Here is a 25,871-nt window from a genome sequence, read left to right as displayed (position 1 = left end):
AACATGACTCAGAGAAGCCTCTGATTCTGTTGTCTCATGGCCTCACCTCTTTGTCTTCAGTCTTGAAAGGAGCAAAAGGCATCTTTTTAGGCACTAAAATCTGAATCACACACCTCTGGACCCTGGGCAAAGAGAAGACTATTGGGGACAGGTGGTAGAAATGGACTTTTCTCATCATCTATCCATTATCACCCCTCCGATGCCTGCATGTACACTCAATTCCAATAAAGCTATCATTGCTTGCTGTTCTCTATAAATGATACATGCCTCTCAGGCTATTGCAGTGTGGACAGAAAGATTCAGTCCCAGGTAGGGGAGAGCCTGGGAAACACACAGAGGAAGGAGACTGCAAACTTGCATCTCCAAATAGAAGAGCTGACCAGGTAATATTAACCAATCTCAGGGCTGCCATGTATGGTTGTGCCAGTTATGCCCACCCCAACTCTAGAAAACTCTAGTCGCATCATAGTACATATGACTGGTGATCCCTGGAGTTATTCTGTGCAGCTCACAGAGTATATGTGATAGTCCTGCTTAAAGGGGCCTATGAGGGAAGCATAGCCTGACAGTTGCTCCATCTGGGGTAAGGAAGGGTGGTGTAGCAGAGTTAGATGCAAAGGAACAGCAAGACTAGGGTCGGAACAGAGAAAAAACAAAGGAGCTTGAGGTAGGAAACAGGGTGGGGACAAGAGATCAGGTAGAGAATGGATTAGTCCATGGGTAGAGCATGGTGGGATGAAGCCCAGACAAGGTCTTACTTACACCTTGTGGACTCCTCTCTCTAGGCAATTTCAGCGCCTCACTCCCTCCTACTTCAACATGGTATTGATTGACAAGCAGGGAATTGACCGGGAACGCTACATGGAACCTGTCACCCCCGAGGAAATCTTCACATTCATTGATGACTACCTATTGAGCAACGAGGAGCTGATCCAGCGCCAGGAGCAAAGGGATATGTGCGAGTGAACTTGAGCCAGGGCACGGATGGAGGTCAAGAGAAAACTCTCCTAGTTGGCCGAAACTGGGGTCTGATAAAAGGCAGAGATGGTTCCCCGCGGTTCTAGGTATAGGACTCTGAGGTGGGTGAGATTCACCAATTCTGGGACATTCCCAGGGCCCTTTGTGGGGCTGTGTAATAGTTTCCCTAAGCAAGTCTCTGCTTTAAGTAGCACTGGAGGAGCATACGAAGCTAGGCAGGGACTGAGGACAGGTCCTGGGCAATGGGCTGGGGGTGAAAGTCTTCTTTTCGCAATCTGGTCTCCTGCGCTACTCTCCAAAGTCTTCCAAGATAAGTAAATTCTCAATTCATACACCAACTGGCTGTGTTTGAAATGGTTCCTCTACCCGGAGATGACAGCAGAGGGCAGCAAATCACAACAGATAAGCAGGACATGTAAGTAAGCAAGTGTAGGGGGATTTTCCCCTACAGGTGAGCTGTATCATTGGAGGCACTGGGTGGGAGCTTCAAGATCTTGAGCTTGTCCTTTGCTCTTTTAGGGGATTGGCTTACAAATGTGATGTTAACCATTGCTTCATGTAAAAATAAGGAAAATGTGGCCATGGGGGGCCGCTGAGGAAGATGGATCAGGCCAGAGCAGAATGTTTGGTCCTGGCCCCTCTAGCTCGCTCATAGGCAAAAATCTCTTCTTACTGAGCCTCCAGTTCCCCAGCAAAAGGCAGCCAGGGCTGTCCCTTCCTCAGGGAAGCCCTCAGCTCATGATCTAGGCAACCTGTAAACCATCACTCCAACCCTCTGTAGAACTAGTGGAGAAGGAAAAAAAAAAAAGATTCAGCTTCATGTATTATTCAGACCCTTTTTTTAAAAAAAATATTTTTATTTATTTATTTGACAGAGAAAGAAACAAGGAGAGAGGGAACGCAAGCAGGGTGAGTGGGAGAGGGAGAAGCAAGCTTCCTGCTGAGCAGGGAGCCCGATGTGGGGCTCCGATACCAGCAACCCTGGGATCATGACCTGAGCCGAAGGCAGATGCTTAATGACTAAGCCACCCAGTCGCCCTACTCCGATCCTTAAAAAAGAAATATGAAAGAGAGAGAGAGAGAACATAAGCAGCAGGGAGCAGCAGAGGGAGAGGGAGAAGCAGGCTCCCCACTGAGTGGGGAGCCTGATGAGGGGCTCGATCCCAAGACCCCAGAATCATGACCTAAGCCAAAGGCAGATGCCCAACAGATCCCTTTTAAGAGGTGAGCAGACAGCAGGTAAGAGTTGCCACAACCCCAAATCAAGCTTTAAGATCCAGGCCTGAAAGTAAATTTGAGGCTGGGCCATTTTGAAATGCAGCAACACTTTACAGTGTGTCCTTATTTGAGAAAAGATATCCTTCCCGTGCTGCTGAGAACCTTCTTCTTTTTTCCCCCCTTCTTTGCAAATTTTATTTATTTTTTATTAACATATAATGTATGAGAACTTTCTTTTTAACTCTCATGGAACCCAGGGTCATTTCTCCTTCGGCTTTGCCTAGGGGTCCCCAGTAGAAAATTACAGGGGAGAAGAAAGCAAGCTGAGTGGAGAGGCAGAGCTAATGCTTGAATCCTCACTATGTACTGAGTGCCATTCTAAACACTCTATCCACCGACTTGGAATCTTTACAAGAACCTTCTCAAGCAGGTCCTGTGATTAGTCCCATTTCACAGATGATGAAATTGAGGCTGAGAGCGGTTAGGCAACTCGCCTGAGATCAGACAGCTAGTAAGTGCAAGCTGGGATTTAAACACCAGCAGGCTGGCTCTGGAGTCCATGTTCTTAAATATTATGCTGTACTGCCCTTGCCTTTTTGACTTGTCATTTCAAGACAGCTGACTGCTCCAAGCAAAGATAAGGGTTTCAACTTCTCTAAGTAATCCTACTCAGCACAAGACTTGGGAGTGGACCCAGGAGGAAAGAGGAAACTGGGAGCTCTCAACCCAAGAAAATCCACTCTCCAAAGAAGAGGAATGGGATAAAAATCATGAGCCCAGAACAGAGAGGGTAGTAGTGAGTCAGAAAGAAGTTCTTCCCACTGCAGGCTTAGTGGAAATCTCCTTTGTAAAATGCAAAATAAAAAGTGAGGCAGTGGCTGAGTGGACCAGGACATGAAGTGAATAATCAAACTTGGAGCAAAAAAAGTCCCTTCTCCCTCTTCCCTCCAGGGAAGTACAGGAGCTTGGAAAGTCAAAAGACAAGTTATGGGCAGAAGACAAAATACAATGAGCTAATGTGGGAAATCTCCGGTCAGACTAGGTCTATGGTTCCAAAGGCAAAGATTGCACATTAGTCAGAATAAATGCCCTGCCTTGTCTTTATCACTTATACTTCAAGTGGCAAGCCAGGGCATGCTAGCCAGTCAAAGGCCCAAATGACAACATGAATGACAACCTGAACTGAGTTTCCACCTGGGCCTGATAGAAATGTTCCTCTAGCTTCGAAAAACTGAGCAGCTTTTCTTTTTATTGAGTAGTCAGATAGGCAAGTCAATATTGCTTTATTTAGGTTAAGCCTCACTGTAACCTCTTTTGCCTTATGATTCAGAAAAATTCCAGCCTCTAAAGTAGGGGGAGGGGGCGGCAGCAGAATCAAGCTCACAGTCAGACAAGGGGGCTCGCCTCACCCCAACCTTGTTCATATCTGTTTTTCTCTCTCTGCCTCCCAACTACCCCCACCTCTCCATCTCCCCATATATCTCAAACACACACATACACACACACACACACACACACTAATGTGCACAAGCCATTGAGTCCATCAGCTGGTTAGATAACATTCAAAGCATCCTGATTATCCTACCTTGTAGACTAAACTATTTCTTTGAGATATTTTAGAAAAAGAGTCATCCCTTCCTTTGAATCTTCACCCATAACACATATAACGCCCTTGCAGAAGTAGTATGATACAGTGGAATCAGACCTTGATTCAAAGGCCCAACTCTGTCATACGATGGTGGACTTGACTTTCCTCTTCTATAAAAACGGAAATTTCTCTACTTCATAAGGTGCTTGGAGAAATTAAGGAAATGACATATAATGTGTCTAGCATAAAGCTTTGTACATAAAAAAACATTCAATATATATTGATGTCTTTTTGCAAAAGAGGTCAAGAATCACTTGGGCTCTCCCTCGAAACCCAGGACCTTATTTCTGAGATGGGTTGCTTAGCATCTGTGTTATTTATTTCCCAAAACTAAATAATGGTAGAAGGGGTGAAGGGAAAAAGCCCTACCTCCTAGAGATATCGAAGGATCCAGAAAGAAACACAGCAGAGAACATCTTCCTTCCCCTGTGCACAGCTTTCTCCTTCTAGTGATAGGGGGCTAGAAAGCTCAAGAAGGAGTTCCTCTGGTACTTGAGAGAGAAAGAAAAGTGGTGCCAATTTTAAGATGGTTTCTCAGGTCTCTCCCTAGATACCAAACACAAAGGTCAACAGGTCAGAGCTCAGCAGAGGTATCAGGCAGCAACATAGGGAAAGGGAAATTTTCTTCCAATCAGTGCAGTGTATGCTTAGGGAAGGTATTTGTCTCTTTGGTTCTTTCCCATCAAGCCACTGAACAGAAACTGCAGTAAGTGAGGACATGAGAGAGAAAAGCCTCAGTTGAACTAACAAATGCAAACACTTGGCAAGTGAGAAAGCTTTATTGAAGCACAGTTACATTTCAGGGCATGGAGAACAAAGGAGCGAGTTACAGACGAGGATTCCAAATTATGCTTTCCATTATAGCATCAAGCCATACCAAACAAACCTTTTAAAAAACATTCCTCCATTTGGCTCACCTATACAGTAGAAACCACAGCAGCTGCCCTTAATCTAATGGCCCTTCTAGGAGAAATCAGCAGACTCTACCAAAGGGGATCTTTTCTCTGGTATAGACTCCTTTCACAAACAATTTTGTGTAGATACACTTGCAAGGATAAAAAGGTCCATTTGGTACAGTGAGTTTCAGAAAAGAAACTCAGGTCACTAGACCCTTCTTAGAAAGGTCTCAACGCATCACACCCACATTACATTTAGGTCACATTTAGGAAACAACAGGAAAAATAGAAACTGAAGTCACTTCAAGAAGGAAGTCAGAATAACTAGGAGGTTCTCTGAACACATTGTCTTAGAGTACTAACAGTGCCCAGTCTGGAGAAACACTGAGCCAGTTTACCTTTTTTTTTTTTTTTTTTTTTTTGTTTTTATTTATTTATTTGAGATGAAATGTGAGAAAGCGAGCACAAGCAGAGGGTAGGGGTAGAGGGAGAGGGAGAAGCAGGCTCCTCGCTGAGCAGGGAGGCCAATGTGGGGCTTGATCCCAGAACCCCCAGATCATGACCTGAGCCGAAGGCAGATGCTTAACTAACTGAGCCACCCAGGCGCCCCAACACTGGGCCAGTTTAGTCAGTACTTGGCTATTCTGACTGGCATGATAGTACATAGACCATATTCTGTGTGGTACCACACCGTGGACACAAGCTCTCAGAAAGATGTGGCACATGAAGGTGAAGATGTCTTTTATTAAAGAAATGAGGAGCTCTCCAACAACAGCTGTATCTGTATAAAATGCAAAAATGCAGCACAGGCTGGGAGACATTTCACTCTCAGCCAGTCGGGTCCTATGAGACCACCGAGAAGTCATTTGGGGCATGTCCATGACTCAGTCACTAACTAACTAAAGTGTTCTTTTTTTTTTTCTAAAGCAGCTCCATTTTAAGGGTCTGTTAAAGGTCTAGTGAAGATGTCTGGAGCTGGAAGGAACTTGGGAATTTTCTTAGCATTTCAAAGGAAACCATGAGACCCAAGTGCTACAAAAACTGCTTAAGAACAAGAAGAGTTAAAAGCCAAGTTCCAGAAATTTATCAAGGTAAAAATGGAGTTAAAAACAGAAATTTGAAAGGAAGGGGGCAGACCTGCTCACCTCTCTCCCATCTTCTCTTACCTTTAGTAACCCAACCCTGCTTCCCAGAGCCTTGGCCTCAGCCCAGGCACACCTTCCAACACAGACCTGTATGAATGCCAAAGGTAGCCAGAGCTTCCTGGGGAAGGAGGAAAAGCAAGACAGGGGATTTTTTTTTAAAAAAGCTTGTTTTAAAAGATTTTAAGTTAATTAAAGATCATAAGGATATATGCATGGACTCTGGAAATATACTAGATGAAGCACAAATAAAAACATTTGGAACAGATCTTTACTCTTGAGCCTACTTCAGAAAAGGGAAAGAGTCTGCATGACTCTAGCATAATGAGAATTGTAGAAATATGTGTTTATACACACACACATACATAACACACAAACATACACACATACACACATTATAAATCTTTGCTCTTGGTTTCTTCATGTCCTCTGACTTGCCCTGGACAGGACTGGACCTTCAGAGAAGGACGGGGACTCATAGGCCCAGCTTCTGTTTGGCCATCGAGGAACGCAAATGCAGAGTCCCTTCTGCCCACGACCCTGGGTACTGTCGCATCTTCTGCCACAGGCTCACTTCTTCCCCAGTCGAGTCCATCCAGTCCACCACTTCCCCATTACTGATCCCTGAGGAGAAACACCAGAGGAGTGGCTGAACAGGGAACCCATGCCTCAACCACCCTCCCCCCAGGAAAGAGGGGTTACATGGCAAGGGTAGCCATCCCACAAAAGATAGCATATTAGGGAGATGGGTGGATGGGGATGGCCGTCTGGGAACTGCTCCCTAGTGACTTGGCAAGGCTGTCTCTGTGCTCCCGAGACTCAATCAAGAGACTTCAGATTGAAGAAATGAGACTCCAACGAGCACACGGTGGCTTCAGACCTCTCCTTCTGAGGCCATGACAGAGTTCTTATGTCTGACACCTCATGCCAGAGCTACTGCCTTTCTATCACCGTCAACTCGACTGGAAAAAAAAAAAAAAAAAAAAAAAAAAAAAAAAGAAGGTGGGGGTGTGAGGGGTGGGAGAAGCAGCAGCTAAACACCTTTTTTTCCTCTAGCTATAGACTCCAGGCCTAAGGTTCGGATTGGATGTGGCCTCATTCCTACTTCTTGTACATTCATTTTTTCAACAAACAATTATTGAGTACTTACCATGTACCAGGTACTCTTTGAGGCTTCGGAGATACAGTGGTGAACAAAGAAAAAAAAAAAAAAGTCCTGCCTTATAGGCAGCTTACATTTGAATAGAGGAAACACAACATTTACAAGGAAGTCAAGAATATTCCAGATAGTGAGATAAGTGTCACCAAGTAACTAAAGAGGGTGGTCGGTGGTGCCTAGATTAGGGCCTCCTTTAGCTGGAATGGTCTGGGTGCCTCTCCAAGGAGACATCTGAGTAGAACACTGAAGGATGGGAAGGAGCCAGAGAAAGGTTAACAATAATTGCAAAGGTTCTGAAGTTGGAATGAGCTTGGTATATTTGGAAAGCAGAAAGAGTCATTGTGTTTGGAGCACAGGGAGCCAGCAGAAAAGTGATATAAAGATAGATTTTAAAGGAACAAAGGGTCCAGAATCTGGAGGGGCCTGTAAGAATGGCAAGAACTTTGGATTGTCTTCTAAGCACAGGAGTGGGCCATTGAAGGGTTTTAAGTGGGGGACTGATACGAACTTACTTGCATTTGTGAAAACCTCATTCTAGACACTTCGGGTTAAGTGCTTTATATGACTTCTTAATATACAAGTAGTATTTAAGGCTGCAGGCATGAAGAGACTGCAGAGAGGAAAAAGGATTCAAGACTAAGCCCTAAAAAAACACCAGTATTTAGAGTTTGGGTAGAGAATGAAAGCTCCAAAGACAAATGCAGAATCAGTAGGAGCTAAGTATTTCAAGAAAAAGGGAGGGATCAGCTAGGCTAAATCACATGAAAATTCTAGTAATATGAAAGCAAAAGTCCATCATGAGCAACTGCTCAGTGGAGTGGTGAGACAGAAGCCAGATCACAGTAGACTGAGGACTAAAAGAGATGTGAGGAAGTAGAGACAATTCCTTTTAAGAAATTAAAAGGGGGAATGTAGGGTCAAGAAAAGGTTAATTTCTGTTTCTTAAAGATTGGCAATATCAGAGCGTATCGGTTTTCTCCTCCAGTAGAGAGGTAGAGGGAATGAAAGTGATCAGACAGGAGAGAGAGAAGATTCCAAAAGCTTGAGGTTAAGAAGGTTAGGGTATGATCCAGAATACTTGGAAAGAGCATGGACTTTGCTAGAAAAGCCCCTCTTTTGTTACAACAGGATAGAAGATGGAAATTATCCGTTGGTGCAGGTAGGTTTTTAGATTTTTTGGCAGTAAGATGGCGGCATTCCTGGCAATCAGGGTCCCATTCATGTGTACCCATTAACAGTGCATGAGCTCAGCCTTCCCCCGAGGCCTGCACTCAGTCAATTGTGACCAGACATTAACTGAAAGAAAAGAAGACTGCTTTTGCTATAGAGAGGCTCCGAAGGAAGGGCTACAGGTATATGAGGACTGAAAAATATGCAAGAGGCCTTTAAAATAGTCAGGACTGGGGACAGGCTCTCACCAGTGCCAACACCCAGCCTGACCCCACCCAGGAAGTCATTGCTGGCCAGAGGCTCCCGGTCCCACACAGTCAGTTCCAGGCACATGTGTTGCAGATCTTCCAGCCTCACACCATTGTAGACAAATGTGTGGTTGTAGTGGGGATTCAGGGTCTTCTTCATCACGGGAGTTTTACGCTTACTGGCCTTGTTCCTCATGGGAAGGAGGTATCTGGCAGAGGGCAGGGAATAATCAACAACCTACTCAAAGCTGGCAAATACCTGTCTAAATTCCCCTTTCCCCTGGTGCAGGCCTAGCCCAGGGAGGTTGGTCGTCAGGCCGATGCTAGCACACACTCCCTCCTCCAGATATCCTGAAGCAGACTTCCCACTACCCCCACTGGATCATTCACCTGATTCAATTCCTTTAACCTGGAGAAAAAATTAATACAGTGTCATTAATAAACTCTTATCTATACTCAACCAAACATGGGCTTTAAATATTTGATTCCATTACTCCTGGACAAGGTCCTCTTTCAAGAAAACCAACAGTCGTTAACTATAGGCCTAGCCAACCATGATTTGCTAGAAAACTTAATTCGGCAGGATGATCTATCATTGGGGCGGGGGGGAGCTGGTGTTGCTTCAGTATTGTGGGGAGCACAGTCAGTCCTAAGTTCCTAAATCCTAACGGTCAGGGGATATAGCTTTTGATTCAGGATTCATTATAATAAAGCCAAAGTCTGTATCAAAGGAAAAGTCCAGCCTGTCTGTCTACCACCCTCCTCTCTGGAAAACCACACTATAGCACAGTCCAAACTGAGCTCAGACCAGGACAAAGTGGGTTATAGAGGCTTTCCCAGTACCTATTTTCAGGAACAGAGTTGGCTGCTGGAGGCAGTGGGATATACAAGGATAATATCCACAGAGAAAGGTTCATTTGGGCTCCTCTCTTAGTTTCCTTGTCCCAGAACTGGTTAGTTTGGTGCTGGCCAGGGACTCACCCCTTGACAAAGCTGTCTGAAGTCCCTCCTGATTTGGCAGCCGTCAGGTTCTTGGCTTCTTTGATCCACACCTGGAGCTCTCCCCCTTCCCCACCTTTACCTGCAAGGGAGGTCAGCCATAACAAGTTGATCCCCTCCCCGCTTCAGATTTCTCTTGACCTTTGCCTACAGAGCACCTTCCATCCCTGGCTCCTGAAGGCAGCAGGCTCCATGACAACTGGACCACATCTGACTTCCACTCTCAGGACCTAACACAGTGCCTGACTCAACTAGTAAGGACAGAAGTAGCAATAAATGCTTTTTAGAAAACTGGCTATGTGCCTGAATCTACATTAAGCCTTTAATTGTCAAAGCAACAGTAGAAGGTATCTACTCTTATTCCTAATTTATAGATGGGAAAGTGGAGGCTTAGAGAAGTGAAGTTGCCTGATATTTGTTTAATGATTTTTAAAAAGGGAAATCCCCTACGTGTGTTCTTGATCCCATGCCCACTTTGCAGGACGCATCAGGCATCATCCATTTCAACCCCCACCTTCCATTTTTTTTAAGATTTTATTTATTTATTTGAGAGAGACAGAGAGAGATAGCACAAGTCAGGGAGGAGAGGCAGAGGGAGAAGCAGACTCCCTGCTGAGCAGGGAGCTGGATAAAGGATTTCCTTCTAGGCCCCTGGGACCATGACCTGAGCCAAAGTCAGATGCTTAACCCACTGAGCCACCCAGGAGCGCACTCCACCACCACCACCACCCCCTGGCTTTTTAAAAGGTTTCATTTACTTATTTGAGAGAGAGAGAGAGAATGTGTGAATGAGAGAGAGCAAAAGCCAGGGAGGCAGGAGAGGCAGAGGGAGAACCCACCTCCCATTTTTAATATCTCTTCTACTAGTCCTGTCACCTCAGTCTAAATATACACTAATCTCCTCTTCTTTTGAAAATCCTTTAAAAAGTGTCACCTGGGTGGCTCAGTTGATTAAGTGTCTGCCTTTGGCTTAGGTCATGATCCTGGGGTCCTGGGATTGAGCCCCATATTGGACTCTATGCTTATCAGGGAGTCTGCTTCTCTGTCTCCCTCTGCCCCTCCCCTTCGCTTATGCCCCACTTCCATCTCAAATAAATCTCTTAAAAGAAGAAAAGATCCTTTAAAAAGAAAATCTCCCTTTACTCCTACCTCTTTCTTTCACCATCAATTATCCTAAAAATAAAAAAATTAAAAAAAAAAAAAGAGTCCCCACTCACTACTTCTAATTCTTTGCTTTATTCACTCAGCCTAGTTTCTGGTGAAACTAGCAGAAGCTGGCTTCTGCTTCCACTAAACCACTGAAAAGACAGCCTAACGCTGATGAGCCATGTCTTCCCGATCCTCACCGGCCTGACATCCCAGTTGTATTTCAACACTATTAACAACCTCTGCTCTTTTTTTCTGCAAGCTCTTTCCTAAAATAACCCTCTACCTCATTAGCTTTCTGTCCTCTCTTCATCCTTTAAAGTGTTGCTCTTTCCTACGGTCCAATCCTTGCTTCTCTTCTCTAGTCATCCCACACACCCTTCCTGGGGGTCTTGTTGAACCCCGTATCCTATGGATTAGACCCTGCAACAGTTTTTCCAAGACTTTGGCTTCCCATTGCACCAATGGGTCAAACTCAACTCCTTACTGTTATGTTCAAAGCCCTTTTCAGTCAGGCAACTGCAGCTCCACTCCCCCATATACAAACCATAACCCCAGCACCACCAAAAGAAGGAGTTCACTACCTCACACTTTACATCCAACCCCACATTTACCATGCCTTTTTAAAACCTTTCCTCTTGCTATCTCTTCTGGAACTTCTCTTCTCACCCCATCCTCTTCTGAAGTCCAGTTTCATCCTTACTTCCTCTTTCGAGTTCTCCCCAAATGTAACCAGAAAGAATTCATCACTCCTGTATCTGTGCTCTTTCAACATATGACTGTCGTCCTCACTACACTAAGCTTCTCTAGGGAGGGCAAACATGTCTTATTCATCCACATGTCCCTAATCACTGGCACAGCGCCTGGTGTGCTCATTTACTCTGCCTTGACCTTTAACTTCCTGTCCCTCACATTTCACCACCCTGTGCAACCACCCTTTCTCACCCCCAAACTTTCTGTTCTAATCTGCCCTCTTAATAGCTTGCTATACCTGGACTGATACCAAGTCAGTTTAATGGCCTAAAAAAAAAATGAGTGCCAATGCTAAGATATTCCCTTCTGGTTGAAAATGATGCAGAAAAGGCTTTCTTAGTAAAGGAATCTTCCCTAGAAGATGATCCAAGGAACATCTCAATCTTGTCTCACCAACAGAGCTGGCCACCAGCTGCACTATCTCACACATGCCCTGTACAGAACACCAAGGACTAAATCCAGCAAACCTCCCCACCCCCCCCCCCCCCCCCAAAAAAAAAACTCACTCTTTTTCCGGTCACCTCCAACAGGGAGTTTGGAGGCTGGGATGTATTTCAATGAAACCACCAACTCGCCTTTGTGTGACGGCAAGCCAGTCAGGGACTCAGCACTGATCTGAAACACAGGGAAACCTGACAGGTCAAGCAGGGCTTCTCAGGAGTTGTTGGGACCTCTTGCTGAGGAGACTCGAAAATTGACCCCTAGAACAGCTTCATGACATGAGAGAATCCTCCTTATGGATACAATCCAGGGTACCTAGGCCATGGCAGCCACAGGATTCTAAGGCAGTTCCTTCAGAAGGAGCTGGAGAAAAAACAGTGAAGTTCTTCTGCAATGCCCACTGTTTTGCTACTTGGGGGATACACTGACTAGATTCCAAATGCCCTCAAAGGTCTTCCAGTGAAGTTGCCACACAGACTCACAGGCGACAGATACCATGATGAGGAATCTTGCTACCAACATTGTTAGTAAAAGCCAAAAAGTGGAACAACCTAAATGTTGATCAATACAGAAAAGGTTAAGTGAGCGATTTTAATGCCCGCAGATGGCGCCTGGATTACAGCATGCAATCATCGAAAAGAACCCAGGGAATCCATACGTGCTGACTGAGAAAGATACCCAAGCCATACTAGTAAGTCAACAAAGCAAAATTCAGAAAAAGTATCCTGCTTATATTGACATGTGTTCATGTTTGTACATGTGAATATGTATGTATGTAAATAATGATAATTATCACTTATATAGTACTTACTATGTTATAAGTACTTTAAGTATATCATTTTGTGTCATCCTCAAGATTACACATAGGTATGACACTATAGGTACTATTAGCCCCATGTTATAGATTATGGAACAGAGAGGTTAAGTAACTTGCCCAAGGTCACACAATTAGCAAATGGCAGAGGCAGGATTCAGATTCATATAGACTAGCTCCAGAGTCTATGCTTTTAACCACTATACTACACTGCAGAGGATAAATTTTTATCTTTTTCTCCTGACCAAAAGAAAGAAAGAAAGAAAGAAAGAAAGAGAAAAACCCTGAAGGATACATACAAACCTAACACTTGTTTATTCTCCAGAGAGGAGTGGACTGGGGAAAGGAAAGAGGGCTTTCACTTTTGCCTGTGTGTGTGTGTATACATATATATACACAGTCTTTTTCAAGAGAATGGTATGTATTGCTTGTATGACTTTCCAAGATAAAAAGTTTTTTTTTAAAGAGAGCTTGCAGAGATTTGAAGGCTAGGTGAAACTCTGCTGCTAAGATTTGAGCATGCCACAATTTCCAATTTTATCTGTACATTACTTTTGATGAACGGCTGTCTCTACCACTAGAACCTAAATGGCAGGAGGACAGGAATCACCCTAGTTTTGCTTGGCCTAGTAGGCCTGACACTTAGCCAAGTACCTGGCACACAGTAGGTACTCCACAAATATTTACTGAATGAGTGTAAGAATGAAGGAATGAATATCTGGAATGAGCAGCAAGTGGCCCTATTGTCTTTGGCTGTTGGTACCAGAACTGCTTCACTCTATTGGCTCTCTGGGCGTGATTCTGTTCTTTACTTTTTGGTATCCAGATCATAAGCTGGTGCAGACCAGACTTGCCCTTCACCTGCCTGTGTTCACTGGGGCTCCTCTCACCTAGGTCCTCACCATGGAGTATACCAATGCCGGGAAGGCATAATTCCCACTGGCTTAGAAGAATGTACCACACACCCAGATGCACAGTTTAGTGTATGGGCGAGATACAAAAGAATAGGAAGGTGGAGGCCAGGAAGAGAACGGGAGCTGAATGGAAGCAAATGGATTGCTGGGCGGGGTGGGGGGGATAGATCAGAGGCAATAAATGTAGTGTTTTAAGTTAAAATAGATATGTAATGCCAGAGTGGACTTTTTATTGTTTATAAATATCTACACAATTTATTCATTTCCAGATTGTGAACTTCAGTAGACTCTTAAAACTGGGGTTTAGCCTTTGCTAGAAACTGGTGTGTTTTTTCAGTAGCATATTTCTATTCTAGCTCAAAATAATTGCAAAGAGCAAATATCTCCATATTAATGCAGTTTTTTTTCTTTTGATGTAAGACACTTTTATTGGCAGTAGTTCATAATGGTTTAGGGTGACATTTCCAGTACCATTATATCAACCATAAGCCCCTGAAAGAATGAGTCACGTGGAGATGCTTAAGAAATTCTACATCTCTGGGGTGCCTGGGTGGTTCAGTAAGTTAAACATCTGCCCTCGGCTCAGGTCATGATCCTGGGGTCCTGGGATCAAGCCTCATCAGGCCCCATGCCCATTAAGGAGTCTGCTTCTCCCTCTCCCTTTGCCCCTCCCCCAGCTTGTGTTCACATGCATACTCGCTCTCTTTTTTTCTCTCTCTCTCCTCCTCAAATAAATAAAATGTTTTTAAAAAGGAGAGAGATTCTATATTTCCAGTAATATGCTATTGACTGGTGATAATTGCTTTCCTGTCTTTATTAGTATTTAAAGGGGCAGATTTAACATTGTTAATATTTTTTATGGAAGTAGCTATCAAAATATTGCATGACTGACTCAGCAATTCTACCACCAGAAACTTCTCCTACATCACATTCACATAAGAAGGTGAAGATATAGTACAGCATAGTTTTAACAGCAAAAAAAGCCAACAATTTATAATACAGGCACATGAAAGAACACTATATAGCAATGAAAATGAGACAGACATGTAAGTGATGACAGAGAAAGATGTCCATGATAAATAATGAATTGTCAAATGAAAAAATCAAGATATACGTACATGATGAGGTTCATATAAGCCTAGTTGTATAAAAAGGAAAAAATATAAACCCCTACATGCATATTCATGATGCTCAATATAAAATCTCTATAAAGATATCCAAGTAGGGGTGCCTGGGTGGCTCAGTGGTTTAAGCCTCTGCCTTCAGCTCAGGTCATGATCTCAGGGTCCTGGGATCGAGCCCCACATCAGGCTCTCTGCTCAGCGGGGAGCCTGCTTCCCCCTCTCTCTCTGCCTGCCTCTCTGCCTACTTGTGATCTCTCTCTGTCTATCAAATAAATAAATAAAAATCTTTAAAAAAAAAAAGATATCCAAGTAGTTGATAATAGTGCTTTTTTCTAGGGAATGGAATGTACTTTTCTTTTTATATACTTCTATGCCATTGCAATTTCCAACCACATGCACACAAATCCTCTTATTCTTAATTTTTAAAATAAGCAGTATATATAGACATGGTAAAAAGTTCAAACGTTCTAAAAAAGCATACAGAGAAAACTAAATTGCTCTCTCACCTCAGTCTCTCTTCCCAGAGGCAGACACTGCTACTAGTTTCCTATATTTCTTTTCAAAAATAGTCTATGCACCATGTCCTATTTTTAGCATTGAAAATGCTAGTGTATGCATCAAAAACTAATGATGTGCTATATGTTGGTTAATTGAAAATAACAATTAAAAAGGAAAACCCTTGCCATCAAACAGTCCAGATCATCAAGAAATCTTAACTCTGTTTTAGCAATTTCATCTTAACCGGAATGATAATAACCTACTGAATTCCCATTAGGTACCAGGCATTGCCTGGCCCTTTGTGGGCAAGCCTGCAAAAGAGGAATACTATTATGATCTCCATTTTGTAGATGAATAAACTGAGAGTCACAGAAGTTAAGTGATTTACCTAAGTTATTTTATAACAGGGGTGACTTACCTAGTTGGCAAATCCTGGCCTGCACTCAAATCCCAGGCGCAATTTTGGACATTGTTACAATCCTGCCTGAGGTGCCATCACCAAAATAAAATTTTCCCTGGCTTGAGTGACAAAGAGCACAATTAGGACTCCCTGAATTGTTTTACTTTCCACTTCTTTAGTGAAAAGAGGAGATTGGAAAAGAAGTGATTAGGAGATACCCAGAAGGTTAGCTTGGACAAGAGGTGCAAGTTAGGATGCTAGGATATGCCTAGCCTCTGGAATGTTATGAGGCAAAGCTTGACACACACATGAAAGACTTTTCAATGGAAAACCATGGCTTCATCCTTTGCCTGGCCTACAAGGAGATAACACCTTCGAACATGCAAGTGCCTCTGAAGTTACGGTCAAACTCATTCGAAGACACTACCAACAGGTAGCAGCAGAGGTCCCTGCAGTGCTACCTCGGATTCAACCTGTGTAAGGAGTTGTTAAAGAAGACTACCTTTCCGTGTAAAGGGAGGCAATGATCCAGTTTCTTGTCAAGCTTCCAGGAATCCATCTGGACCTCTGCCTCTCCAAGGAAAGTGTTTCTGCCAAAACGACCATGATGCCAAACTGAGAACTGCAAAGTCCTCTGGGCCAGAAGAGATTCTGGGATCTCATACTGTGAAAAGAAAGAAGCCCAAGATGATTAGTTCATGGTAATTCCTCAGAAAAGATTATTCCGAAATCTGAGCAACCACATCCTGAATGCCAAATTACTATGGTCCCTAAGTGCTTTGAGTTTCCTCAGTCAAAGCCTTCACTTACCCTCCATTTCATGAAAATCTTCCACATCCTATGGTAGGACCTGGAAACTTAATTTTTCCTTGACTGGGTGCAAGAACAACGGAATCTTCAAAACAGACTGCCACAGAAACTTCTGATCCCAAATGACTTTTTAAAAGGAGATTTGTGGCAGCAGCTGGGTGGCTCAGTCAGTTAAACATCTGCCTTCAGCTCAGGTCATGATCCCAGGGTCCTGGGATCAAACCCCTGCATCCAGGCCTCCCTGCTCAGCGGAGAGCCTGCTTCTCTCTCTGCCCCCTCCCCCCACTCATGAGCTCTCTCTCTCTCTTTCTTTATCAAATAAATAAAATCTTTAAAAAAATAAAATGAGATTTGTGGTCACATGACTCTCCAATTTCACAACAATGCAAAAAAGTCAGAACACTTTTGTTCTCTTCTCTGAGGGGTTAGTATGTGAACAGATGCCCATGGTCTATCTTCAGACACACACTTGGCCACAGAAAACCATATCACCCAGCCTTGCCCTGCAGCAGAGGAATCGCTATGGCTCAGTACACGAGACAGAACATGTTCTACTCTCGGGATCTAGATACATACTCTGAGGGTCTCATCATACAGTGGATTGATGGTGTTCCTCTTGATGCTGGTTTTTCTTTTTCCTTGGCGGGACTTGTCAGGCAGAAGATAAGTCTTCACATATCTAGAAATTAAGGAGAGTATGGAGTCACTTGTTGATTTTTCTCAAGCCCATTCTTCTCTGCTCTCCATATACAGGTGCCATCATGAAATGAAAATGCCATAGCAAGCCCTCTTAGACTTCTAGCATGTTCCTAGTCCTTGCCCCTTTCCCACATCTCCCCATGCCACTCTCAAATACACCTCATCTGCCCAGAAAGTTGATAACCTCAGTTCAAGAGTGCCCACACAGATGCCAGGGTCCAAGCTCTCGTCTCAGAGAATCAGTCAGGTTCCAGAAGCACTCACGGGTTAGAGTGCTTCTTAGCTTCATCTGCATAGGCCAGCTGGTGGCACTCCTTCACATGGATGACCAGAGTCTGTGTTTGCTGCTCATACTTCAGGGAAAAGGCAATCTTGCCCGTCACAAAGATGTTGCCGAAGTCGCCAGCTTCACTATAGATGCTTGTCATGCTGCCAATTGTACTCTGCAGATAAAGTGCCCACAGACGTCTGGCAAATAATCGCCCTTCCCACATTGCTCACATCTTCCCTTACAACAAAGCCATAGTCACTGAACAAAACAAAATCTTCAGAAGCCCCAGAGGATGAGACAGTGCATAGCACGTTTGCAACTGCTAAGCTTAATAATCAGTTCATGGCTCACCTGAGCTCTTAGCTTCTCTTCTTCCCCTCTTTTTACAAATTTTATTTTTAGTTTTCACCTGTCCCAGAAGGTAGACAAGGAGTATGGGTAAGATGAAACTATGCTTCTGGTCATGTTATATATGCTAACATGTTGACTAGCAGGGGCCAGTTACTAATTAAAACAAAGTACCTTAATTATCTCTGGGTTTCTTTTTTATTTAAATTTTAGTGAACATACAATGCAATATTAGTTTCTGGAGTAGAATTCAGTGATTCATCACATACATATAATACCCAGTGCTCATCACAACAAGTGCCCTCTGTAATACCCATCAACCATCTAGCCCATCCACCACCCACCTCCCTCCACTGACCCTCAGTTTGTTCTCTATCCTTTAGAGCCCCTTATGGCTTGTTTCCCTCTCTCCTTTTTTTCCTTTTCCTTCTTGCCATATGTTCATCTGTTTTGTTCTTAAATTCCACATCTGAGTGAGAAATCTATGGTATTTGTCTTTCTGTGAGCTACTTAATTTCACTCAGCCTAATACACTCTAGCTCCATCCATGTTGTCGCAAATGGCAAAATTTCATTTTTTGATGGCTGAGTAATATTCCATTGTGTGTGTGTTTCTCTGTGTGTCTGTGTCTATAGGTTTCTTTTACCTGCCTTAGCCCTATTAAGACCTACATAAAAAAGTGATTATGTCAGATTTGGGGGGGAAATCCCACCAGAGGTGAAAAGACTTCTTCCTCTCAGGTAGGTATCAGCTCTGTAAGCCTGCCATTCTATTCCTGTGTGGGAGTAGGAACAAACCCCAATCACCTTAGTTTCTGATTCTCTGTCTGTCCCCTAAACACCAATTTTCATAGTTATGACAGAACCAGGCCCTAATTCTTAAATGTGCCTTTAACTTCATGATTCTGATTGATATTGCTGCTCTTTAGTCATACCATGATGCCAATTAACCCTGCCAGGGCTCCCTCATGACAATGCTCATAAATGTGAGATTTGGAGTAGACTCTGATGAAGAAATATTACCTTGCTCACTTCAGTCCTCTTATCTTTTTAGGGAAGTCATGGTTTACTGTTCACAAACCTATGATCAAGAACATCTCTAGCCCAAATTGCCTAATTACCTGACTATTTCCAGGGCAGAGGCCGAGGAAAGTTACCTAGCTGTGCTCTACGCAACTATGGTCTAAACTGAGGATATGAACAGACAAATGCATCTCACTCACCTGGAAAGAGAAACTAGGATGATTTCCCCAGGTCCTGACTCTGCTCTAGAGAGATACTTGTTTCATTCTTGGTACCCCAACATGTCTGTAGCCACAGAACTAATAGAACTTACCATGGAGGAACCGCTTCGCATGCTGCTTCTAGCTAGCTTCTGGCGATGCAGCTTCACCAGATGGTCAATGTCTTCTTCTTCCTCTTCCTCTTCCTGGAACAGTAAATATAGATTCAGAGTTAATAAAGTCAGAACAACTTCAAAGACTAATAAACTTCCTTGAGTGGGAGCCATAATTATTGCTCATCTCTGAGGTGTCATGTGCATATGCATGCACATTATCCTTATTTTAGGTCTCCCATTTCAGGCTTCAAAACTATATTCCCACCATCTTTCTCCAATCTCAAAAGAACAAGATAAGAATATCTCTTTCCCATTCGACTGCCCCAATCCAAACATCCCTTTACATTTTTATCAAAGTAAGTATTTGAGCTCCCAACTACATATCAAGCAATGTATTAGAAGATAGTGAGGACAATCTTTTTCTTTAAGGAATTCAGCAACCAGATTTACTTTAGGCATTTGGAGGAATCAAGATTTATGTTGCCTTTTCCTAAAGAATTAAACAGGTTGATTAAGAGCATTGAATACTAAGGTCAGCTCTAGATTTATACAGTTTCATATAGTGACCAATACAAGGGCACTTACCATATCTACACTGAGGCCTGGGACAGATTTGCTTCTGTCTCCCAAGGAGCCGTTTTCATGACCCACATCTTCCGGGCGAAGATCAATCACAGATTTAGTATATTCTGAATGGAAGACCAAAAACCCAAATAAGAGACCTACTCTTTTTCATACCAAGAACACATTCAGGTACATAGGACTTCAATCTCAAAGGCCATAAAGGGAAACCTACCTGAAGGCCTGAGAATTTTTCTGGTGTTCTTCTTAAATATCATTTCACCCTCATCAATAGATACCACGTTTTGACCCCCAGGCTGAGTTTCCTAGGAAGGATTAAGGGCAAGGAAATGGAAAAGGACTGTAGGGTAGGTGGAAGAATAGAGAAAGGGAAAAAAGCCTTAAGAAGAACAAGGCTCAGATCTTTGTTAAACCATACAAAGTTAAAGGAAAGATTAATTTAACCTTAGGAATTTAATTTAATCCTAGGAAGTAATACGAAACATATTTTTCATGTTTTAACCAAAACCTTAAGTGCTCCCAAGTGAATGTGAACTGAAATTTGTTTCGTTGAATTCTTGATGTAAACTGCTCCTGAGAAGGGAGAAGAAAGCGAGAAGAGAGAGAGAGAGAGGATGAGAGAGAGAAACTGATCCCAACTGACCAGTAACTAAAGCTTACCTTTTCCACTTGAGATGCAGGGGCAGACATCTTCTTCCATTCCGGAAAGAGGCCAGATTTATCCAGAGAGTCTCTCCTGGAGGAAGAATAGAAGTTATAACAAAATCACTTCCTTACCTTCCCTGTCTATGGAAGCTCTATGGAAGGAGATCCACTGGCTTGGGGTCACTGTAGTAACCAAATCCAGAAGGTAATAACCCACATCTGATTTGTCTTGAAGGAATGCAGACAATCAGATAAGCAACTTTGCACAAACACACACACTCTACTATTCCTAAGGGACATCAGGAGCAGTTGCTACTGGTCCAAGAAGACTCCTTCAAGATGCAGCAGCCTGTGGAAATTAGTGTGCCCTAGAATGCTGTGCTCAGAGCCAACAGTGGATGTACTACTGACAAGACTTGTGGTAAGGTCAGAGAAAATACTTCATTTGACCTGCTGAGGACAGAAGTCAGCCACAGTGAAGCTACATTACAGGAGCCCTGCATCCTGAACCAGACAACAAAATGGAGACTTGGGATAAGTGGAGGTACAGGGACTCAAAGGGGTTTCACCTTGTCAGGCTATCCGAGTCAGCTGTGTAGCTATCCAGACTCTCACTCTCGGCCTCCAGCGCACTCCTTCCGCTTTTTGGCTTGGGCACTTCAAACAGCACACTAGAATAAAAACCAAGAACCAATATGTAGAGGAAATGGACTCTCCTGCTGGGAGTCAGGCTTCCTTCCAGCCCATTCATACTGGTAGCCTGAGTGATCTAAGATAAATATCTGAGTACACTTAGAAAACTGTTCAGCAGTTCCTCCTTGCTGTTGGGATTGAGTTCAAACTCCTCACCATGGCAAGACAACCCTTGGGATTTTGCCCCCTGCTCATTTCTCCAGACCCATCTCCACCCTCCTTGTACTTTATTTTTAGAATGATTAAGCTCTTTTGGTTCCTTGAATATGCCAAAGTTCTTCCTTTTACTCTTTTCTCTGCCTGGGGTGTTCTTTTCACGATGACCATTTTCCTAACCTGGCTAAATCAACTCCTTCTTCAGGTCTTTCCTTCTATGTTGATTCCTCTAGATGTCTCTATGTCCCCACTGCATGTCTGGGTTAGTAACCTTCCTATATGCTCCCAAAGGGCCCCGATTTCTTAGTAGCAGTCATCACATATGTAATTATCTATGTCTTTTAAACAAATTATTTAATTTACCCAATAATTGAAACAAATGACTTATTTACTGTTTTTCTCCTCCATTAGACTAAGTTCTCTGAAATCAGTAACCACATATCTTGTTCACTGCTGTGTTCCCAATGCCTACAAGAAAAACCACCTTACAGTGGGCACTCCTGTATTTGTTGACTGAATCCCCTCAATGGGGCTTAAAGTAGACACATAAATAAGAAGTATGTTTCAAAGACCATATTCAGAAGACTAGAATTCTTTCTCAGCTTTACAGATGACTCTGGACATTCAAAACAGCAGTCCTCATTGCTAAAAAGGAGACCATCCCTGGACCCCAAGGAATTTGTGAGAGCAGTAAGAAAAAGGAAAAAATCATTCTTCCTCAAGAATCTCAACTAATTTCACTGGGCTTCTGGGACACAACACTCTCCTGGTCCTCTGACCTTGCTGCTGTCCCCTTCTCAGGTTCATTTGCTAGTCGTTCAGCTCCTAAACCTCCAATTTTCTGATTGTGTTCAGGCCTATTCCTTAGGCTGCTTCTCGTCACTATCTAGAATTATCCCTAAATGATCTCATATAGTTTCATGGCTTTAAATATCTTCTATAAACCAATAACTCCTAAATTTATCTCTCATTCAAACACCAGGCTTGGATTTCCAGCAGCCTACTTAACATCCCTACTTGGATGTTTCAGACACAGCAAATATAAGACTAAGGTCATAATCCTCCCCAAACCTGTTCTTCCATCAATCTCATCGAATTACAACTTCTTCCTTTCATTTTTCTTGTTCAAAAATCTTAACAGTTTCCCTTAACTCCCCTCATTCTCTCACAGTACAAATCCAACCTATTGGCAAATACTGTTGGCTCTGCCTTCAATTATGTCTAGAATCTGACCAGTTCTTAGCCCCTCCACTGCCATTACTTTGGTCCAAACTACAATCATCTAGCTACTGGTCATGATATGGTCACAACAGCCTCCTGACTGAACTCCCTACTTTTACCCTGTCCCTACACAGTCTATCCTCAATAGGATAGTCAAAATATAAATCCAGGGGCTTTTAAAATATAAATCTGGGGGCTCTTCAAGGAGCCTGCTTCTCCCTCTGCCTGCCACCCCCCCCCCCCCCCGCTTGTGCTCTCTCTCTGACAAAAAATAATAATAATAAATAAAATCTTTTTTTTAAAGATTTTATTTATTTATTTGACAGAGATCACAAGTAGGCAGAGAGGCAGGCAGAGAGAGAGGAAGGGAAGCAGGCTCCCTGCTGAGCAGAGAGCCCGATGCAGGGCTCAATCCCAGGACCCTGAGATCATGACCTGAGCCGAAGGCAGAGGCTTAAACCACTGAGCCATCCAGGCGCCCCAATAAATAAAATCTTTAAAATAAATAAATTTTTAAAATAAAATACAATTCCAGAATAGAATTACCATATGACCCAGCAATTCCACTTCTAGGTATATACCCAAGAGAACTGAAAACATGTGTCCACATAAAAACTTGTACATGAATGTTTAGACTAGCATTATTCACAATAGCCAATAGGCAGAAACAGTCTAAATGTCTACCAATGGAGGAATGGATAAACAAAATGTGGTATATCCATATAATGAGATATTCCTGTCAATAAAAAGAAATAAAGTTATGTTCCACACTACAACATGGATGAAACTTGAAAACATTACACGAGGTGAAAAAAGCAAGACATATTTTATATGACTCCATTTATATGAAATACCTAGAGTAGGAAAACCTTCAGAGAGACAGAAAGCAGACTGGGGACTGGAGGAATGGGGAGCAACTTCTTAATGGGTACAGGGTTTCTTTCTATAGTGATGAAAATGTTCTGAAGTTAAACCATGGTGATGGTTGCACCACATTCTGAAAGTACTAAAAGCCACTGGATGGTGTGCCTTAAAATTGCAAAAATGACGAATGGTACATTATGTGATTTTTACCTCAATTTAACAATAGAAAAAAAAAAATATATATATATATATATATATATCTTGTCACTCAGAGTGAAAGACAGAGTCCTTACGAGTGCCAAAAAAGTCCTTCATGATCTGCTTCTCAGCCTTTTTCATTCCCCCAGATGCTTCCCATCTGCTTCTCATCCTTGCTGTCCTCATCTCCTGCCACTCACCACCTTGCTCACTCGGTTCCAGATTACACAAACACGCCAAATACAAACTCACCTTAGGCTCTTTTTATATTTTCTGCTTTCTCTGCCCACAATGCTTTTCCCCCAGGTGGGTTTGCTCCCCTATTTGCTGCATGTCTTTGCTCAGATATCACCATATTATTAAGACTTTTTCCTAAGTAAAACAGCACGCATACACAACATGTTTTCCTGGCACTCCCTATCCCTTTAGCCCACTTCATTTTCTCCATAGCACTTGTCAACATCTGATTTGATACATTCATTTGAATATTGTCTTTGTCTCCCCATCCCCAAATCTAAGCTTCTCAAGCAAGGGACTTTCTTGTATTTACCAGTGTATCCCATGGCCTAAAACAGTGCCTGGCAAATAGCAGGCATTCATAGACATTTGTTTAAAAAATGAGTGAACTATGGGGCGCCTGGGTGGCTCTGTGGGTTAAGCCACTGCCTTCAGCTCAGGTCATGATCTCAGGGTCCTGGGATAGAGCCCCGCATCTGTCTCTCTGCTCAGCAGGGAGATTGCTTCCCCCCACCCCTGCTTGCCTCTCTGCCTACTTGTGATTTCTCTCTGTCAAATAAATAAATAAAATCTTTTTAAAAAATAAAAATTAAAAATGCATGAACTAATACACGAACAAAGAACAAAGTACCCAGAAAAAAAAAAGAACAAAATAACCAGAATCTATAATGTTTTAGGCAGCAAAGAATAAACTTTCCAAGTTATCACATGATGTTTGCAATAGCTTTATGAAAACAGACAGCCCGGTTGAAATCCTAGGGCCTGTAAGAGGTAAAACGGTGGTCATTTCTTGAGAAATATTTTAGCTTTATAGTCCAAGGTATAGCAGGGAAGTTGATTTCATTTTTACTTTAGAACTGTTCTTTTTTCCCTCTTTGCTTCAATGAATAAAGAACCCAATGCAGAACTCTTCCTCCAGAGAGGCAGTTTAACAATAGCTCATGGAGTGTGTTTTCTGCTTGTATTTTTTCCTAAAGATGAATATGTACTAATCCAGAGCTGATACAAATAACCCTAGGGCAAAAATGCAATTATTGACATCTGTGCAGTAAAAAATAGACTAAGAGATGAGAGTTCTGGGCTCTAACTATCTGTATGATCACAGGTAAATCACTTATCTGGCTTTCTTTTCTGTAAAAGGAAGAGGGCTGAATTTGATTACCTCTGAGTCTCCATAATTTTATGGCAAAGGTCATTTATGGCCATTTAATCTGCTTCCATGTTTAGGATAAATAAGTCTTCTGGGCCCAATGAGACAAGAGGTCATAGATAGCCAGAAGCAGCGGATTTCAGAAATTACATTCTGACCGATGATGTCAGATGTGTTAACCAGATTTGGGAAATAAAAGCTGTTTTTTAGCCTTATCTAAAAGGAAAAAGGGGGTCTTGTCACCTAGAACAGATGAGTCACCCACCCAAAGCTGTGTGGATAAACTCACAGTACATACACACAATGAAACACCATAAAGATAGCAAAAAGAATGAGAGAGACCCTTGGTGTGGACATGGAAAGATGTGGATGTTAGATTTTTCTACAATTGTTCCTTTTACACCTTGAGTTATAACTGACATAAGTAAACTGCAAGCACTTAAGTGTGCAATTTGGTGAGTTTTAACATATACATACACTTGTGAAACCATCACAGCAATTGAGTGAATTCATCTATCACTCTCAAAGGTTTCCTCTTGCTCCTTCATATCCTTTCCCCTCTCCCTGCCTCTGTCCCCAGACAGAAAGTGCTGATCTGCATTCTGTCACTAAAATGTGGGTTGAGTTTTCTGGAATTTTATATAAATAGAATCATATAGTATGTCCTCTCTTTTGTTTGGCTTCTTTCACTCAGCATGATTATTTTGAGGTTCACCCATGTCACTGTTTGAACCAACAGTTTATTCCTTTCCATTGCTGAGTAGTATTCCACTGTATAAACCAACCACAATTTATCCCTTCACCTGTTAACAGACATTTAAGTTGTTTCCAGATTTTGGCTATTGCAAACAAAGCCTCCAGGAACATTCACATACAGGTCTTCACATGGACATACACTTTCGCTTCTCTTGAGTAAATACCGAGAAATGGAACGGCTGAATCGCAAAATAACACATATAATTTTTTAAATTAAAAAAAATTTTTTATAAACATATAATGTATTATTAGCCCTAGGGGTACAGGTCTGTGAATCGCTAGGTCTACACACTTCATAGCACTCACCATAGCACATACCCTCCCCCATGTCCATAACCCCACCACCCTCTCCCTA

General features: G+C 42.6%; 2 protein-coding genes across 2 annotated transcripts in view; one reads left to right on the top strand and one right to left on the bottom strand.

Moving 5' to 3' along the window:
* SRPX2 (sushi repeat containing protein X-linked 2) overlaps positions 1-1,344 on the top strand; it is a 36,071-nt gene extending 34,727 nt beyond the window's left edge. The window contains exon 11 of the mRNA XM_059386294.1: positions 786-1,344. Coding sequence (XP_059242277.1) covers positions 786-966 — 181 coding nt within the window. The 3' untranslated portion in view covers positions 967-1,344. The remainder of the gene's footprint in view (positions 1-785) is intronic.
* A 3,260-nt stretch (positions 1,345-4,604) lies between these two features.
* On the bottom strand, positions 4,605-20,992 carry SYTL4 (synaptotagmin like 4). The gene is made up of 12 exons (XM_059385207.1): positions 20,811-20,992; positions 20,257-20,332; positions 19,811-19,901; positions 19,600-19,703; positions 19,012-19,104; positions 17,322-17,500; positions 16,935-17,037; positions 16,051-16,212; positions 11,864-11,972; positions 9,441-9,540; positions 8,460-8,668; positions 4,605-6,506 (listed from the first exon to the last, which is right to left on the bottom strand). Exons 1-12 carry the CDS (start codon positions 20,990-20,992, stop codon positions 6,358-6,360), a joined length of 1,557 nt encoding a protein of 518 aa, XP_059241190.1. The 3' UTR covers positions 4,605-6,357.
* Between the last annotated feature and the right edge of the window lie 4,879 nt (positions 20,993-25,871).

Source organism: Mustela nigripes, chromosome X (assembly GCF_022355385.1).
Source record: "Mustela nigripes isolate SB6536 chromosome X, MUSNIG.SB6536, whole genome shotgun sequence".
NCBI lineage: Eukaryota > Metazoa > Chordata > Mammalia > Carnivora > Mustelidae > Mustela > Mustela nigripes.
Note: the sequence above shows the minus strand (reverse complement) of the source record. Positions and strands in the feature narration are given on the sequence as shown.

Excerpts from the sequence above, each read along its gene's own strand:
- SYTL4 (XM_059385207.1), bottom strand. The coding sequence starts at position 20,992 with ATGAATGGGCTGGAAGGAAGCCTGACTCCCAGCAGGAGAGTCCATTTC. Across the intron at positions 19,704-19,810 it reads AAAAATTCTCAGGCCTTCAG|AATATACTAAATCTGTGATT; the intron begins GTAGGTTTCCCT and ends TCTTCCATTCAG. Across the intron at positions 8,669-9,440 it reads TCAGACAGCTTTGTCAAGGG|ATACCTCCTTCCCATGAGGA; the intron begins GTGAGTCCCTGG and ends GCCCTCTGCCAG.